We start from the raw sequence: 15,664 nt of genomic DNA, 5'->3' as shown, positions 1-15,664 counted from the left end.
TATGAAATTGCAGAACTACTAGCTGTGCTATGTAACCCATCACTGAAATCAGTCTCTGGCCCAGCTGTCTGGCAGATAGCAAATGTGACAACAATTTTAAAAAAGGGCTCCAGAGGTGATCCTGGAAATTACAGGCCGGTAAGCCTAACATCAGTGCTGGGCAAATTGGTGGAAACTATAATAAAGAACAGAATTATCAGACACATGGATAAACATGTTATGTTGTGGAAGAGTCGATATGGCTTTTCTAAAGGGAAATCATGCCTCACCAATCTATTAGAATTCTTTGAGGGGTCAACAAACATGTGGACAAGGGTGATCCAGTGGATATAATGTAGCTGGACTTTCGGAAAGCCTTTGATAAGGTCCCTCACCAAAGGCTCTTAAGGAAAGTAAGCAGCCATGGGATAAGAGGGAAGGTCCTCTCATGGATCAGCAACTGGTTGAAAGATCAGAAACAGAGGAGAGGAATAAATGATCAGTTTTCACAATGGCAAGAGGTGAACAGTGGGGTCCCCCCAATCTGTATTGGCACCAGTGCTGTTCAACATATTCATAAATGATCCGGAAAAGGTGAGGTGGCAAAGTTGGCAGATTATACAAACTTATTCAAGCCTTAAGTCCAAAGCTGACAGCAAAGGGGGAACATCACAAAACTGGGTGACTTGGCAACAAAATGGCAGATGAAATTCAACATTGATAAGTGCAAAGTAACGTACACTGGAAAACATAACCCCAACCATGTCTGTACTAAGATGGGATCTGAATTAGCAGTTCCCACCCAAGAGAGAGAACTTGGCCTCGTTGTGGATAGTTCTCTGAAAACATCTGCTCCTTGTGCCGCAGTGGTCCAGAAAAGCAAACAGACTGTTAAGAAATATTAGGAAAGGGGTAGAAAATAAGCCAAACTATCATAATGTCGCTGTGTACAAATCCATGGGGCGCCCACACCTGGAACACTGTGTCCCATTTTGGTTGCCTCATTTCAAAAAGGATATAACTGGAAAAGGTTCAGGGAAGGGTAACAGAGACGATCAAGGGTATGGAACAGTTTCCATATGAGGAGAGACTAAAAACTGGGACTGTTCAGCTTGGAAAAGAGATGACTGGGGGAGGCAGGGGGGCTATGACAGAGGTTTATAAAATCGTGGTGTGGAAGAAAATGACTAGAGAAGTGTTATTTACCCCTTCACACAGTACAGAAAAAACAGGGGGGGGGGTCACATGATGAAATGAAGAGGCTGCAGCTTCCATATGAACAGAAAATGCTTTTTCACTCCATGCACAATTAACCTGGGGAACTCATTGCCAGGGGCTGTTGTGAAGGCCAAAAGCATAACTGGGTTCAAAAGAGAATTAGATAAATTTGTGGAGGACACATCCATCAAGCACTGTTACCCAGCATGGTTAGGGAATCAACCCCCTGCTCTGACGGCCAGAAGCCGGGAGTGAAAGACGGGGTGGATCAGCCCAAAATTGCCCTGTCCTGTACACGCCCCCTGAAGCTCTGGTCCTGGCCCCTGTGCGACACAGGATTCTGTGCTAGATGGACCATTGGGCAGACCCAGGCTGGCAGCTTATGTACCAACATTGAAATTAAAATAAATTTACAAAAAATCTGGTTTTGGGTCAAACACAGTGCTTCCATTCTGATCATTTTTATTTGGGACGGGGGGGGGGGGGGGGGGGGGGAGGGACACGACACACGACGTTTCCTGGTTTAAAAGCCAAGGAAACATTTTGATTTTTTTGGATTCTCCCCAGCCCTCCTGAAACAATTTGGCAAAAATTGATGCCAATTCAGTGTCAAAGATTTTTTTTTCCAGCAATGAAAAAAACCCCTCTAGTGGGGGCAGCACCTCCCCAGCACACCCTCGCCAGGCTGCGATCACGGGGATGCTGAAGGCCATGTGTACAGAGCAGGATCTTGGGTGCAGTTGCCTTGGTGTGAATCTGGAGTCACTCTAGAGTAAACAGAATAAGTATCCAGCCAGGCCATTGTGGCTTAGCTCTCATCTGCCCCGGACAGGTGGCAACCCTAGTGCAAAGCTGGGCTGGGCGCCTCGGCTCAGGGGGAACGCTCTGTCATTTGTGAGGTAGTTTTTGCGGGGTGGAGGGGTGGGCAGACAGGTTGAGCTCCCACCACAGCTAGGAAGTCGTTGGATGGGCCAATACAAGACCTGCTGGCCCCACCATGAACCCCGAGAAAGGCCCCTCTAGGCCCACCCTCCCACCTACCCCAGAATAGTAACATCATCCATCTCTTACCTAGCGCTTCCCAGCCGTACATCTCAAAGCACTCGAGACAGGCTCAGTATCATTATCCCCATGTTATATATGGGGAAACTGAGGCACAAGGGGGACATGACTTGCCAGCAGTTCAGTGGCAGAGGTGGGAATAGAGCCCAGGTCTCCTGAGTCCCCTCTAGTGCTCTGTCCACTAGGCTATGCTGCCTTAAGCTAGAAATGTCACAGCAAAGCTGGTGTTAACCCTTCACAACCCAAAGGGTAATGCCCAAGCCTTCTCCTCCTCGTGCCACCAGACCCAGCCCTTCCCCCGCCCTGAGCCAGTCACTCCAGCAGCCTTCCTGGTGCCAAGAACCGAACTTTTATTGCAAAAATACGAGGTTATAAGTAAGAATTGCACTTGGGTTGAGGGGGAGGGGGATCTCCCGCACAGGGCTCTGTGGAGATCGGGGGAAGGGGGCCCCAGCTCAGATCTGGGGGGGGGTGAGGCGATTGGGGGGGGGGGTGCTCGGTGCCCAGTTTGAGGGGCTGGAGGCTGGGAGACCAGCCTCAGGGGAAGGAGACGAAACCCTGTCAGATGGGGCCTGGGATAGGATTATGGGGCTGCCCACAAATTGGGAGAGCCTGGGGAGACCCCCCCATTAAGAGCAGGGATCCAGTCCCTGGCTAGGGGCCTTTTTGGGGAGGAGGGAGTTAGGGGGTTATGGACCCAGCAGACCCAACCCTCTTCTCTTTTACTCCCGCCAGCCCACTACATCCCACTGGGACCTAGTTCCCCAGCCCCTGCCGGGACCCACCTCCCAAGGCACTAGCTCCTCCCAGAGGCAGTGCGGTGAACTCCACAGAGACGGGGTCCCCGGCCTGCCCTCCAGCCCCAGGAGGGGGGAATCGGGGCCGAGCTGCCTCTCCTCCCTAAGGAGAACAAGCCCCGTGGGCGGAGAAGCAAAGGAGAAGTTTTAAAACAACCAGTTAAAATACAATGGGCCGGGGGGGCATCAGGACAGGGTGCGGGGCCCAGCGGGAGGCAAGTAGCCAGCACCTGCCCCCACACCCAGGAAGCTGTGCTGGGTCCAAGCCGTACGGGGGACTCCGTTACTGTCCCTGGCCCCCCGGGCTGCCCCAGGACAAGGCTTCCCTGCTGGGGCCAGGGCAGGGGAGGGGCGCGCAGGCCGGGGTGCTCAGGATCTGCACCAGCAGGTCGGTGGCCAGGGTATGCGAGGGCTCCTCGAAGCCGATGGTCAGCAACGGCTGGAAGTCGCCCGTGGGCTGCGGGCACAGCACCCTGTGGGGAGAGTGAGGGGCGTGTTACAGGCCCCCTGCCACCAGGGCAACCAGCCAGAGCCCCACCCACAGCCAGGGCACCCAGCTTGGCCTGGCTCCCATCGCCTTTCCCCGCCTCCCGTGCCCACCTAGCTGCCGTGCCGCCTCCCTTACCCCAGCACCCCCTGTGCCAGCCCGGGCGGGGGGCGGGGCTGCTCTGTTCCCTGGTCCGAAGTCACTCAGGGCTCATTTCATGGTGCCTGCAGTGGGATGGGGGCAGCTTCCACAAGGAGGGTCTCCGGTGGAGACAGGGTCACCTGGGCACAGGGGGTCAGCCGGACAGGCCAGGCCAGACCCCGTCACTGGGACTCACGCTAACCTACAAACTCCCCCTGCCAAGCCCCACGGCAGCTCCCCATCCCCAGCGTGACTGCTGCACCCTGCCCCACGGCCCACGCCCGCCCCGGCGCTCACCAGTGCAGGACGTCGGAGCAGTGCTCGGTGTCGGGGTCCAGGGGCACCCAGCGCCCGATGGACCAGAGTTTCTGCATCTTGATGGCGTTCTCCCTGCCCGTGTCCCGGAAGCACAGGAAGTAGCTGCAAGAAGATCGGGGGTCAGGGAGGGTCCAGCTGGGGTGAAGGCCCTGGGAGAGGATCTGGGGCAGCAGGACCGGGAAGGAGCCTGCAGGGAGGGGGAATAAATTGTGGACGGAGGAGGTGCCCAGCAGGGGGCAGGGGCTTGTACAGCTGCCAGGAAGTGCCCAATGGTGGGGGGGCAGGTGCACCCCTCCATCTCCACCTGATCTCCCTGCTCCCTCCCACAGATGCCCCTAGGTCCCTGCCAACATGGCCAGGAAGGGACGGGGTGGGGGCGCCCCCTAACCCAGGGCTCCGCTGAATCGCTGCAAATCAGCATCCAATCTCCCTCGGACCCAGGTCCCCCTCCCCCCCCGGTGCCCAGAGGCTCACTACTCGGTACGGTGCCCCCGGCGCCGCCCCCCAGCGCCCGCCCCCTCCTCCAGGATGTCCAGGTTCCAGCGCATCTTCTTGTAGAGGTTGCAGGGCAGGCGGGCGGCCGTGTAGGGCGCGGAGATGCAGAAGCGGAAGACAGAGAGCTGGCGCCACTCGCTGAGCCAGAAGCGGCCACAGAAGAAACACGAGACGCTGCGGACGTGGGGGGGGAAAAAAACAAAACACACAGGTGGGGTAAACACCCCCATCTCCACCAGGGGGAGCCATGACTCCCTCTGCCACCCTGCAGCACAGCGCCCCCTAGTGCTGCTCGGGGCACTGGAGTCAGCACTGACTGGGTGGGGAACGCGCCCCCTGCCCGCCCTTACTTGAAGGGGTCGGTGTCCTCCAAGGAGACGAAGCTGAAGGAGGCGTACATCAGCACCAGCTGCTCCAGCCGCGATGCCAGCTGCTCGGAGATCTCCAGCAGCTGCAGGGAAGAGAGAGACCAGGAGCCTCTGGGGGCGGGCAGGGCATGGCGCCAAGGGCAGGACCCCAGCGGACCCCCAGCACCGAGTGGGGAGGAACCCCAAGAGTCAGGGTTCAGTTACCGCACAATCAATAGCTCTGCCCTGATACCGGGGTGAGGGCAGGGGGAGTCACAGGGAAGCCTTCCTAGGACGGGCAGCCCATTAACTCAGCTTCCCCAGGTGCTGCCCCCCCTCCCTCCAGTCACGGAGCCGGAGGGCAGCTTGCTGGGCCCCGCCAGCCACTGGCCTCCGGGCAAACCTGCCCAGCACACTTTTAGGGCAGGCTCCCCCCGCCCCTCCCCTTCCCAGCACAGCCTGGCTGCGGGGCCGGTTTGCACTGGGGGCTGGAACCCTTCCCCCATCTCGTTAGTGAGGACCTTCAACGAGGCTGGACCCGATACCCCAGCCGAGCCCTGCCCCGACTCTCCCCAGCCGAGCCCTCACCACTGCCGTGTCCCGCACTATGTCCCTGCTACGCAGCCCTGCCCTGCCCTCCGGCCCCCCACTCCTCCAGCTCAGTACATTGCCCTCAGGCTTCGGTCCTGGAGCCTGTCTTTAAATGCACGTGACAACCTCACAGCCAAGCTGGTGCCAGTTAGCTCTGAGCTAGGGACAGAACCCAGGAGTCCTGACTCCCAGCCCCCTGCTCTAACCACTAGACCCCATGTGACGGAGTCCCCAGGGCAGAGCTCTGGAGCCGCTCGACGCAGCCAGTCAGGACTCTAGTGCTTGGAGTCTCGGGTCTCCCCAAACCTGCACAGCCGCCTCTTGACTCTGGTCTCGCAGCGTTCAGCACCCCTGCTCTGCCCAGCCCCCCCATGAGACCCCCTGGCCAGGACTCTGGGCCCTACACGCCCCAAAGGGCCAGGCACCCCACCTTGCAGTCTGAAGTGATTCACAGCCAGACGGTTTATTAGATCTCAGGATCACAGCGCAGAAGGACTTTGCTATCCCCAGAGGAGCCCCATCCTTGGTCTCTGCCCCCGTGTGAACCCCCCATGGGGCACTGGCTCTTCCTTCCAGGCAGAGCATCGCCCCCTCCCCAGAGCTGTCCCCTTGCCTCTCCCTGTCCTGTCTCCTTCCTGGGCAAGGTGGCATGCACTGCTCCTGGGCTCCACTGCCCTAACCTGTTGCAGCAGGTTGGGCCAGGGCAGGGGGTCCTGGCTAGGTCTGTGTACATGTGGCCCATCTGCCCTCTAGTGGCCACTGCAATGATCACACACCAGGGCCCATCACCGAAACACATGAGTAACATATGGGGAAACTGAGGCGCGCACACAGCACTCGGAGAAAACCCTAAGAATATCTCCACTTCATCACACCCCACTCCCCTCCCAGAGCGGAGGCTAGAACTCAGGAGTCCTGGCTCCCAGCCCCCCTGTTCTAACCACTACACCCCACTCCCCTCCCAGAGCGGAGGCTAGAACTCAGGAGTCCTGGCTCCCAGCCTCCTCCCACCACTGAACCCTTCCACCCGTCAGACACCTTTAACAGGCGAGTAGAGAAGGCAGGTGACCTTTTGCCCCTGACACGGGGCAGATGCACCCCTTTCCCCCAAAACTTCCGTGCAGGCGTCTGTGACCCACCCACCCCCGCCCACTCACCCTCTTGCGCACGGACTCCTGCAGGGAGCCCAGGCCAGCGTTGTAGCTGCGGGCTGTGGACTCCAGGTATTCGAAGTAGGGCTGGCACATCTGCAGGAAGGTGGGCACGGCCTTGGCAAACTGCTCCTTCTGCATCCTGTCCCTGCTGGAAAGGCAGGCGGCCACACAGTTACTAGGGGCCAGAGGTGCTCGTTAGCACTGATTGGCAGGGGAGAGCCCCACCCTGCAGCACAGGGCCCCTGGCACCACGTTGGGGCACGGGGGGTGAGCAGTGACTGCAGGAGGAGAGCGTCCCCTACTGAGCCACACCCCACTTCCTGCGGTGCCCCGGCTCCTCTCCATCCCCCACCCAGCCCTGGGCAGTTCTGCACTCCGGGGGGGGGGGAGAACACCTACCCGAGCCCCGACACGACCCCCTATTCTACGCGTGCCCGTGACCCCCCCTGGCAGAACCGGGCACCCACAACTCCTGACTGGTACAGACCAGCCTTTTCCAGTGGGCAAAGGTGGCACCTGACACCTCCAGCCCTGGTTGGGTCAGGTCAGAGGTGACTGGCAAATTCCCCTTTTCCCATCAAAGGCAAGCACCTGGCAGGGCACAGCCTCCCGGCCATGGGGGGTACAGCCCAGGCCCCTGACCCCTCACCAGGATGCCCAAGCCAGGATCCTGGCATAGCATTGCCCAGAGGGGGAGCTGCGCTTGGTAGGCTGGGTGAGAGACGCCATCAGGAGGATGCCCACTGGGTCAGGCATTATTCCTGCCCCGCACCGTCTAATCCAGCGCAGGCTGGGATCCATCCCGGGTCCATTCCTCCCCCACGTTCCCAGCCTCCGTGCCAGCCGGGCTCTGCCTTCAGCACAGAGAGCTGCCTAGGAGTGGGTGGAGGTGAACGGGCGCACTGCCCCCCGCCGTGCCATGCTCTCCCCATCTCCACCCCCTTCTCTCCCCACTGCCCCGCTTGGTGCCAGGCGCCTCTTACCGCATTGCCCCCTTCATTGTTGGCCCCCTCTATGCCATACACCCGCCTCTCCTCCTAGCCCTCCATGCTAGGTGCCCTCCCCTCTGCCAGTCATTCCCCCACTGCCAGCCCCCTCCAGTGCCAGGAGCCCCCTCCCGCCCCTGCACACCTGTAGAGCAGGTATGTCTGGAAATCCTCCGCCTTCTTCAGCAGGTATTTGAGCTTCTCCGTGACGGGGACGAGCAGCTCCTCCAGCGTGAGATTCTCGTGGGTCGGGGACTCGGCCCGTGGCGCCGGGCAGCTCAGCCAGCGGGCTTCGGACACGGGGGAGAAGAGGCCATGCCCCGGGCTGCAGGGACTCAGGCTCATGTCGCCGGCCGGGCTGAAGCACTGGGCCTTGGCAGAGCCCTCGGGGCAGAAGGTGGCACCGTACCCCTGCTTGCCTGCCATCCCGGGTGTCCTGTCTCAGTGGCTCTGAAAGGAGAGGGAGTTGGTGAGCCCAGGGCAGGGGGCATGAGACCCCACGGGGACCCACGTACGGGGTTTGTCCCCACAGGGGAGCAGCCATTGCCTGAGGGGGGCGCTAGAGGGGCTCGGCCGGGATAGCGAGTTACTCGGCCCCCCAGCCTGATGCCACCAGCCCCCTTTGCATCTTCCAAGGCCGGTGGAGAGCATGCCAGCTCGGGGGGAGGGAGATGGCCTTGTCTACATGGGGAAAATAATCTGAATTAGCTAACAGGATGAATTCAAACCAGATGAGCCCCCTGTCCAGACACTCTCATTCCAAATAGAGGGGGCCTCAATCCAGATTAGCCGTGGCTGAAGAGAAGCCTTGAGGCAGAGGGATCAGGCCCTGCCCTGGGGGAAAGGGGGCACAGACCCCCACCTGACCCCCACATTGGCCATCTCAGGATCACCCCACCCCCCCCCCGTCCCATCCCTGGGCCCTATCCCATCCACACCAGCTCACCACTACGCACAGGGCTGGGGCAGGTGCACCCAGGAGCCCTGAGCCCGCTTGTCAGAGCAGCCCTAGCTCCAGGCCAGGCACCCCAGAGACAAGGAGCCAGGCCTGGGGGTGGGGGAGCATCTCCCATCGGGCCCCGCAGGTTAGTGGCTGCTTGAGATAGTGTTAACCTCCCTGCCTCAGTTTCCCCGTCAGTATAACAGGAGGGGCTGCCTGGGTTCATGGGGGAGGGGGGGCAGACTGCAGGGGGATGGGCGGGGCTACGACCCTGGGAGAGGGGCAAAGGGCGGGGCTGTGACCCCCATGGGGGAGGGGGAGGGGCAGGGGCGGGGCTGTGACCGTTTGTTCCCCGCCCTTCACCTGCGCCTCGCGCCCCGGCCCCTTCCAACCGCCTCCTTCTGGAGGGGCGTGGCCAAGAGCGAGGGCGGGACCCCGCACATCCCAGGGAAGAGGGCGGGGCCTTGGCAGACAGGCGGGCGCGGGGCAGAGCGAAGCCAATCAAGGAGCTGCCCTGCAGCAGGGACCCCATTGCTAGGGACCCAGCGCCCCGCCCCACTGCAAGGGGCCCCAGATTCCCAGCAGGCCGAGCCCCCCATCCCCCAGGGGGCACCCCAATTGCCAGGAAGCCCCGCCCCTCTGCCCCCCCTGCTAGGGGTCCTCACGTCCCCCCCCCGATTGCTAAGGGGCAGCCCCCCACCCCCAATGGGGCCCCAGTTTCCCCAATTGCTAGAGGTCTCCACCTTCTCAATCAGCACCTCCCCCCCCCCCCATTAGCCCCCCTGGCTCCCACCCCCCCTGCACAGGCTGCACCACGGGGCTTGGGCTGTCACCTCCTGTCCCGGGGCTTGGTTGGGAGCAGGAAACAGCTCCCCCGCGGGAAGCACAAAGCGGGACACCCCCCAGTGCCCCCCACCATCGACCTTGCAGGTGCCAAAGTGTCTTACAGCCCCCGGGGGGGGGACAACTTTCACTGCAGAAAAAAAAAATCCCAGATTTATTTTCATTCCAAATGGGACCAAAATTGGGGGGAGGGGAGGGCAAACTGGGGCACGAGAATCAAATTCTTCCCTAGAGAAAAATTTAAATATATTCTATGGATGGTTCTGGGTCACTCAGGACCTTCTGTCTGGGTAAAAATCAAGACTGGCCCCTCGGATTTTTAAGTATTTAAAAAACAGTCATTTAGAAACCAGGAATCTCCGCCATTCCTTCTGCCCCCACCTCAGAACGGAGTTTCAGCTGCATCAACACAGCCCCACCCAAGCATCTGTTTAAACCCAGGAGATTTTTCTGCCTGAGAAGCCAGTGCAAGGGTTTTCGACCACCTCTGCTTTGTAAAGCCCCCAGCTGCTGGAGTCCTGGGATTTCTTTCTGCAGCAAAGACTTTGCACCCACATAAGCTATGGGTTTTTTCCTAGAGCTGACACCAGAAGGGACCGTGCAATCATCTGGTCTGAGCTCCTGTATCGCACAGCCCATTAAATCCAACCCAACTACCCCACGCTGAGGCCAGAGACTTAAGTGAGTCTAAACCGACAGATCCAGGGCTGAGAGGGGCACCCCAATTACACAGCAGGATGGTGGGACCAGGGAACCGCATAAACCCACCCCAGCAGTAGCAGGATTCCAGCCCCCCTCTTCAGCAAGGGTTTATGCCTCAAAAACAGAGCAGGGCAAATCAAAGCAACCTGACCCTATCCCTTGCCCCATAGATCCATCTTGTGAAAACCCCCTACCTGCTCCACACAGCTCTGCTGACTCTCTGACCCACGGCTTGGTGCCCTTTTATCTCAGGCTCCACACTGCTCAGCTCCCAACCCAACACCTGGGAGGTGGCTAATTAGCCACAGGTGTGGGGTGGGCTAAACCCACCTTTATTAAAGGGCCAGCCCAGCCCGTGACAAACACTTCTCTTGTCTGGCTCTGCCGTTTATTTCTGCAGAATGCCAGCTTCTAGCCCTTCTGGATTCAGAAGGACCCCCCTTGAGGGTGACCCCCACCCCACAACACAGTGATGGCTGAGCTTTGCTCCATATCGGAAGGTTTTAACTCTGGTCCCTAACAAAGTCAGTGAAAATGACCAGAGTGCTAACCGCCACGCCACTGATCATTTCAGCCTGAACATCTGGCTCATAGTGGGAGGGTGGGCAGGCCTTGTAGATCTCCCCGTCCCCGAAGCTTTGGCTGTCAGGTCGATTTAGGGGAGGACTGTCTCAGCGGATGTCTGGGCAGCTCCAAACGAAGACGTCCCAGCGTCTGCTGCTCCATGTTCGTGCAGCGTCCAGCACAGCGGGGGCCTGATCTGGACTGACCCCCTCCCACTATTGTAATAAACATGATTAATAATAACACCGCTTTCTTTCTCCTCCCTCCGAGCCCTGCTCCATTTCGTGCAGGCTGCCCATCACCTCAGCATCAGGCCTCTTCTCACTGGCTGCCAAGGGAAGAGTTAAAGCTAAGGCCAAAGGGGACACGAGGCGGCATGTGGCGTGTGACAGAAATGACAAGCAGCTACAGTCCCAGTCCCACATTTTGGGAGCCAGGCCAGCGTGACACCTCCTCCCAGGACTGCAAGGTTGGGAGCTGATAGCTGAGTACAGGCGTGCTGGCCTGCTGCACTCGTGAGAGAGCAAACCCCCGCCCAGCCCGGGCCCCCACATCAGACACACAGGAAATGGGTGGATGGAGAGTTCTGGCCTACAGGAATCTCTGGCCTGGGCCACGCAAGTGGCCAAACTAGACACTCACCAGGCCCTTCTGGCCTTGATGGCTATGAACGCGCCTTCAGGGCCAGCCCATGGTTAGCCAGCTTGGCTGCTGGCCCCAGGCAGCGGTGGGGCTCAGGGCCTGCGTGGCCATCCCCAGTTGTGGGCAGAGGCAGGCGCACCCCACACAGCCCCCATCCAGGGCAGATCTTCCAGGGCTCAGCTCTTTGAAGAGCAGACCCTAGTGGAGGGTCACGTCCCACTGCCCAGCCGCCAGGGGCTCCGGCCACTTGCTCCAGGAATGCTGCCACGTGGCTTGTTGCTGGCAGCACACTGGCCCGCTAGTGTGCATCTGAGGGGCACAGCCCCAGTGGATGCAACTCAGCATTGCACAGATGGTCCCCAGCCGGTGTTAGTCTAGGGTACCCACAGAGAGCTGGCGACTAACCCTCCTGGGGACGTGGCCCCAAGCGTCTGTGTGCTGGTGCCCCAAGTACTGGCTGAGAATCGCTTGATGAATGGGACGCATGGGAAGCTGCTAAAGCATTGGCTGGTGTGTGGAGCGTGTCAGCAGAGAACTGGATGGGTGACAGTGCAGGGAGCTCTGTCCTTGTGTTAACACACTACCCCATTGCAGCAGTAGGGGGCGCCCTCTCCTTGCGGATGGCACTGAACCCAATGTCCAAGAGCAGCACTAGGGGGCGCTGTGCTGCAGGGCTTGCACTAGGGGGTGTTTCCCCTCGCAGTCAGTGCTGACCCCGTGCGGCACTAGGGGGCGCTGTGCTGCTGGTAGCTTTGCCTCTCAGCTGAGCCCCCAAACCTGGCCAGGCATGCTTAATAAAGACCCCCCAGAGCCAAGGGTCCACCCCCCCCCATCTCCCCCACTTCCTGTCCCAAACTGCCATGCATGGAGCCCTGGGCGTGCTAAACAAACCCCAGGCCCACTACTGCACTGCCCCGTTCCCCAGGAGGGGGCGCTATGGCTACCATCCCTGCCACGGGATTCTCCTCTCCGTAACTCAGCCAGTTCATTCTCACCCCTGCGGCACTGGGGCCCGGGGCCTGCTCTTGGCTCCTGGGCCTTCTCCTGCGGCAGGTTGAGAGCCCAGCCCCTGTGCCACCACCCCCTGCCCGGTCCCTCCAGCCTGTCCCATCCGGCAGCCTCTCAGCGCCGCTGCGGGGATCTTCATCCACAGCCCTCAACGTGCTTCATAATCAGGGGGGAGCAGCAGTCTCTCACTGGTGGGGAAACTGAGGCATGGGGAGACTTGCCCAAGGTCAGTGGCCAAGGTGGGAACTGAACCCAGGAGTCCTGGCTCTCAGCCCCCTCTAACCACTAGACCCCTCCCAGAGCTGGGCCTGGAACCCAGGAGTCCTGCATCCCAGCTGAAGAACTGCCGCAGGGCAGCTGCTACTCCCGGAGGGTTTCCCAGGGCGCCGTGTTGGCTGAATGGTCGTTCCAGTTTCCTGCAATGAGACGCCTTCACTGACCAGGCCGTGACGTTTGCGTAACTTGTCTATAATTTACAACTCACATCTCATTCCACAAGGCAGGTGATTGGATCCCTCTCGCCCCACAGAACACAGCCCGGGGGTCTCCCTGCACCCCCCACCTTGGCGTGGGGACAGCTGGGACAGAGGTAGTTAAAAGGCAGGTGGGAACGGGGGGGCTGACCAGGGGACCATGACCTTGAGCCTTTGTCTGGAGCCAGCAGGCCCCAGCCCCCAAACTAGCACAGACCCTGCCCCCAAGGCTGACAGGCAGGGGCAGGAATGATAGAGAAGGGGAAACTGAGGCACACAGAAAAGTGAGTCACCCAGGCGCACACAGCAAGTCAGTGGCAGAGCTGGGAACAGAACCCAGGAGTCCTGGCTCCCAGCTCCTCCTGCTCTAACCACTAGAGACCATTCTCTTTCTAGGTCCAGGAGAGACCCCAGGAGTCCTGTCTTCTGGCCTCATGCCCCCCCTTTCACCATGAGACCCTTGTCTCTTCCCCATCAGTAACTGAACCCAGGAGTTCTGATTCCCACCCCCATCACTAGACCCTCTGTTCATCAGCAGTGGGCTCGACTCCTGCTGACTGGGATACGGACAGCCCCGATTGTGGTAACACTTCTCAGCAGCCCCGACGCTGCGGTGAGGGGCACAGCACAGTGGGGGCTCATGTGGCAGGCAGGTGCATCAAGCCCCCATGGGGAGGTGCTGCAGGACAGGGCAGCATCAGCGGGGTGGGGGAGATTTAGAAACAGTGGCCTCCCCTCTCCCCCAAGGATGCCTGGGGGTGTGGCTACACAGGGATCCCCTTCCCCCCAGCCCTTGTGGATCTGCTGTGCCCCCTCCCTGTGGGGCTAGCAGCCCCCAGCCCTTACCCCACTCAGACCCAGGGAGGCCCTGCTCCCCCTTAGAAGGAGCAACGTGGCTCTAGCCCCCCAAACCCTCACGCACTGGGGAGGACCCTAGGATCTCACAAGCTGAGTGGGGTCCAGGCAGGTGAATGCCCCAGTACTACACTAGGGGGCGCTGTGCTACAGGGAGCAGGGTGGGGGCGCCCCCCTTCCCAGTCAGTGCAGACCCCAACGCAGCGCTAGGGGGAGCAGCGGTGCAGGGGTTGGGAGCTCACTAGGGGGCACTCTTCCCTCACAGTCAGCGCCGACCCCAATGCACCAGCGAGGCACCCGGGGGGGGGGCGGGGGCCCTCTCCTTTAAAGCAACGTGCAGGGGCCACCGGTTTGGGATTCGAATTCGGAGCCCTGCTCACCAGTCACGCAACCCTGGAGAGGTCGGGCTGGGAGGGACCCGAGAGATCAAGTCCAGCCCCCGGCCCCAAGGCAGGGCCACAGGCACCTAGACCAGCCCCGCCAGGTGTTTGGCCCCCATGTTCTTAGAAACCTGGCCCAGCCCCCGGCCCTGCACCAGCTCCCTGGCCAGAGTTGCCCGGCGTAGCTCCCTGCAGCCTGCCCACGTTCCCCACACAGCCCCTCAACCACTTTCCCTGCACTCCTAAACCTGGTCTGGGCTGTTGCTGGTGGCTGATAAGCAGCTGCTATACCCCACCCAGAGGTGGCTGCATCTCAGTGATGGGTGAGGGATCCCTGTATAAACAGGCCCCGCGCCCCACCCCCCACAATACCCCCACATCACCCAGCTCCAGCTTCTCCAAATGGTCCATGATAGGAGGCAGAGCCCTCAGGCAGGTCAGGGCTGGGCTGCTCCCCACCAGGCCCTAGTGGAGCAGATGGGCCTCCAGACTCCGGCAGAGGGCAGCCGACCCCTGGGGGAGGAGGAGGAAGCGGTGTGGGGCAGAAAGCCCCTAGCTCCGGGGCAGGTCTGGCTTCAGAGAAAGACAGGGGATGGCTCTGGGTCAGCAGGTCTGGGTGGGGCTGGACGGCATCACCCCCTCCTGCTAAGTCGCTGCATGGCAGGTGAGGGGGGTTCCGCCCTGCAGGGGGAAAGGCCCCCCCTGGCCAGCCAGCACCCTGCTGAGACCTGGCCACGCAGCGTCCCCCCAACCCCCCGGGACCCAGCAGTAAGTGCCAGCCTCCTCCATCCTCAGGGTGACCCCGACTTGCCCTTCGAGGATCCAGCAGCCCTCCCCCTCCACTCGCTGGCAGAAGTACAGCACTGAGATAAAAGCCACGGCAGGGGGGTAGCGGGGGGCTGACGGGGGCAGGTGACGTTCGGGGGCAGCAGTTCCTGGCAGGGATCCCAAGAGATCCACCTCCCGCTTCTCGCTTCTGCAGCCTTGAGGCCAAACTGCCCCCCCCTCGCCCCCAGCAAGTCTCCGGCACGGATCGGGGCCAGCTCCCCTCCGCCGAGTGAGTCCTTCACACCGGTCAGGACCGGCTTCCCCCTGCCGAGTCCTCAGAGCCCCAGGGGGTACCGGTGGGAACCCCCTCCCCCGGTCAGTTCCCGCGGTCCAGGTCTCCTGGGGTACGTGGGGAGGGCGCCCTCCCTCCCCAGGCTAGCAGGCGTCCGAGAGGTAGTCGAAGTGGCGGAAGGCCTCCTGCTCGGCGGCGGTGAGCGGGCGCGGCTCGCGGGGCGGCGTCAGCGCAGGCGCCTCGGCCGTGAACTCCTCGTCGAAGTTGCTGATGTCCTCGCGCCCCTTGATGATGGGGACGAAGGGGGGCGGGAGGCGGCGGGCCAGCAGGGCCTCCCAGTCAATGGCCTGCAGGGGAGGGGAGCAGTGAGTAAGGGCGAGGGCCGGAGGGGGGGCTGCAGCCAGACGGGGAGTTAGCCCTGCCCTTGGGAAACCCTCCCACCAGGTTACGCTGGGCTGGGCTGGCCGTGGGCAGCAAAACGCAGCTGCAGGGTGGGAGGGTCAGCAGGGGGCGCTCTCCCCTGGCAGGCGGGACTGTCCGCAATGCCCCTGTTCCGCTCTAGGGGGCAGGACTGACCGCAATGTCCCTGTTCAGCACCAGGGGCGCTGTGCTGCATGGAGCA

At 61.1% G+C, this 15,664-nt stretch overlaps 2 protein-coding genes across 5 annotated transcripts in view; both read right to left on the bottom strand.

The window, feature by feature from the left end:
• Window positions 1-2,283: 2,283 nt before the first annotated feature.
• CUNH19orf67 (chromosome unknown C19orf67 homolog) lies at window positions 2,284-10,326 on the bottom strand. Of its 3 annotated transcripts, none has more exons than XM_067563436.1 (7): window positions 10,255-10,326; window positions 7,721-8,025; window positions 6,593-6,764; window positions 4,848-4,948; window positions 4,477-4,671; window positions 3,982-4,104; window positions 2,284-3,529 (listed from the first exon to the last, which is right to left on the bottom strand). In XM_067563436.1, exons 2-7 carry the CDS (start codon window positions 7,999-8,001, stop codon window positions 3,340-3,342), a joined length of 1,062 nt encoding a protein of 353 aa, XP_067419537.1. In that variant the 5' UTR covers window positions 8,002-8,025; window positions 10,255-10,326; the 3' UTR covers window positions 2,284-3,339. The 3 variants fall into 3 exon arrangements, with proteins under 3 accessions (XP_067419537.1, XP_067419538.1, XP_067419539.1); XM_067563437.1 differs by having other exon boundaries at window positions 6,593-6,737; XM_067563438.1 differs by having other exon boundaries at window positions 6,593-6,734.
• Window positions 10,327-13,007: 2,681 nt separating this feature from the next.
• The window catches only part of PKN1 (protein kinase N1), a 43,911-nt gene continuing 41,254 nt past the window's right edge, over window positions 13,008-15,664 (bottom strand). For both annotated transcript variants that reach the window (XM_067563435.1, XM_067563434.1), the window contains exon 22: window positions 13,008-15,389. In XM_067563435.1, the coding sequence (XP_067419536.1) occupies window positions 15,186-15,389 (204 nt within the window). In that variant the 3' untranslated portion in view covers window positions 13,008-15,185. The remainder of the gene's footprint in view (window positions 15,390-15,664) is intronic.

This window comes from Emydura macquarii, unplaced genomic scaffold (genome assembly GCF_026122565.2).
Source record: "Emydura macquarii macquarii isolate MOO-44397 ecotype Brisbane River unplaced genomic scaffold, CSIRO-AGI_Emac_v2 contig_2485, whole genome shotgun sequence".
Lineage (NCBI taxonomy): Eukaryota > Metazoa > Chordata > Testudines > Chelidae > Emydura > Emydura macquarii.
This window is presented reverse-complemented; position numbering and strand designations above follow the sequence as displayed.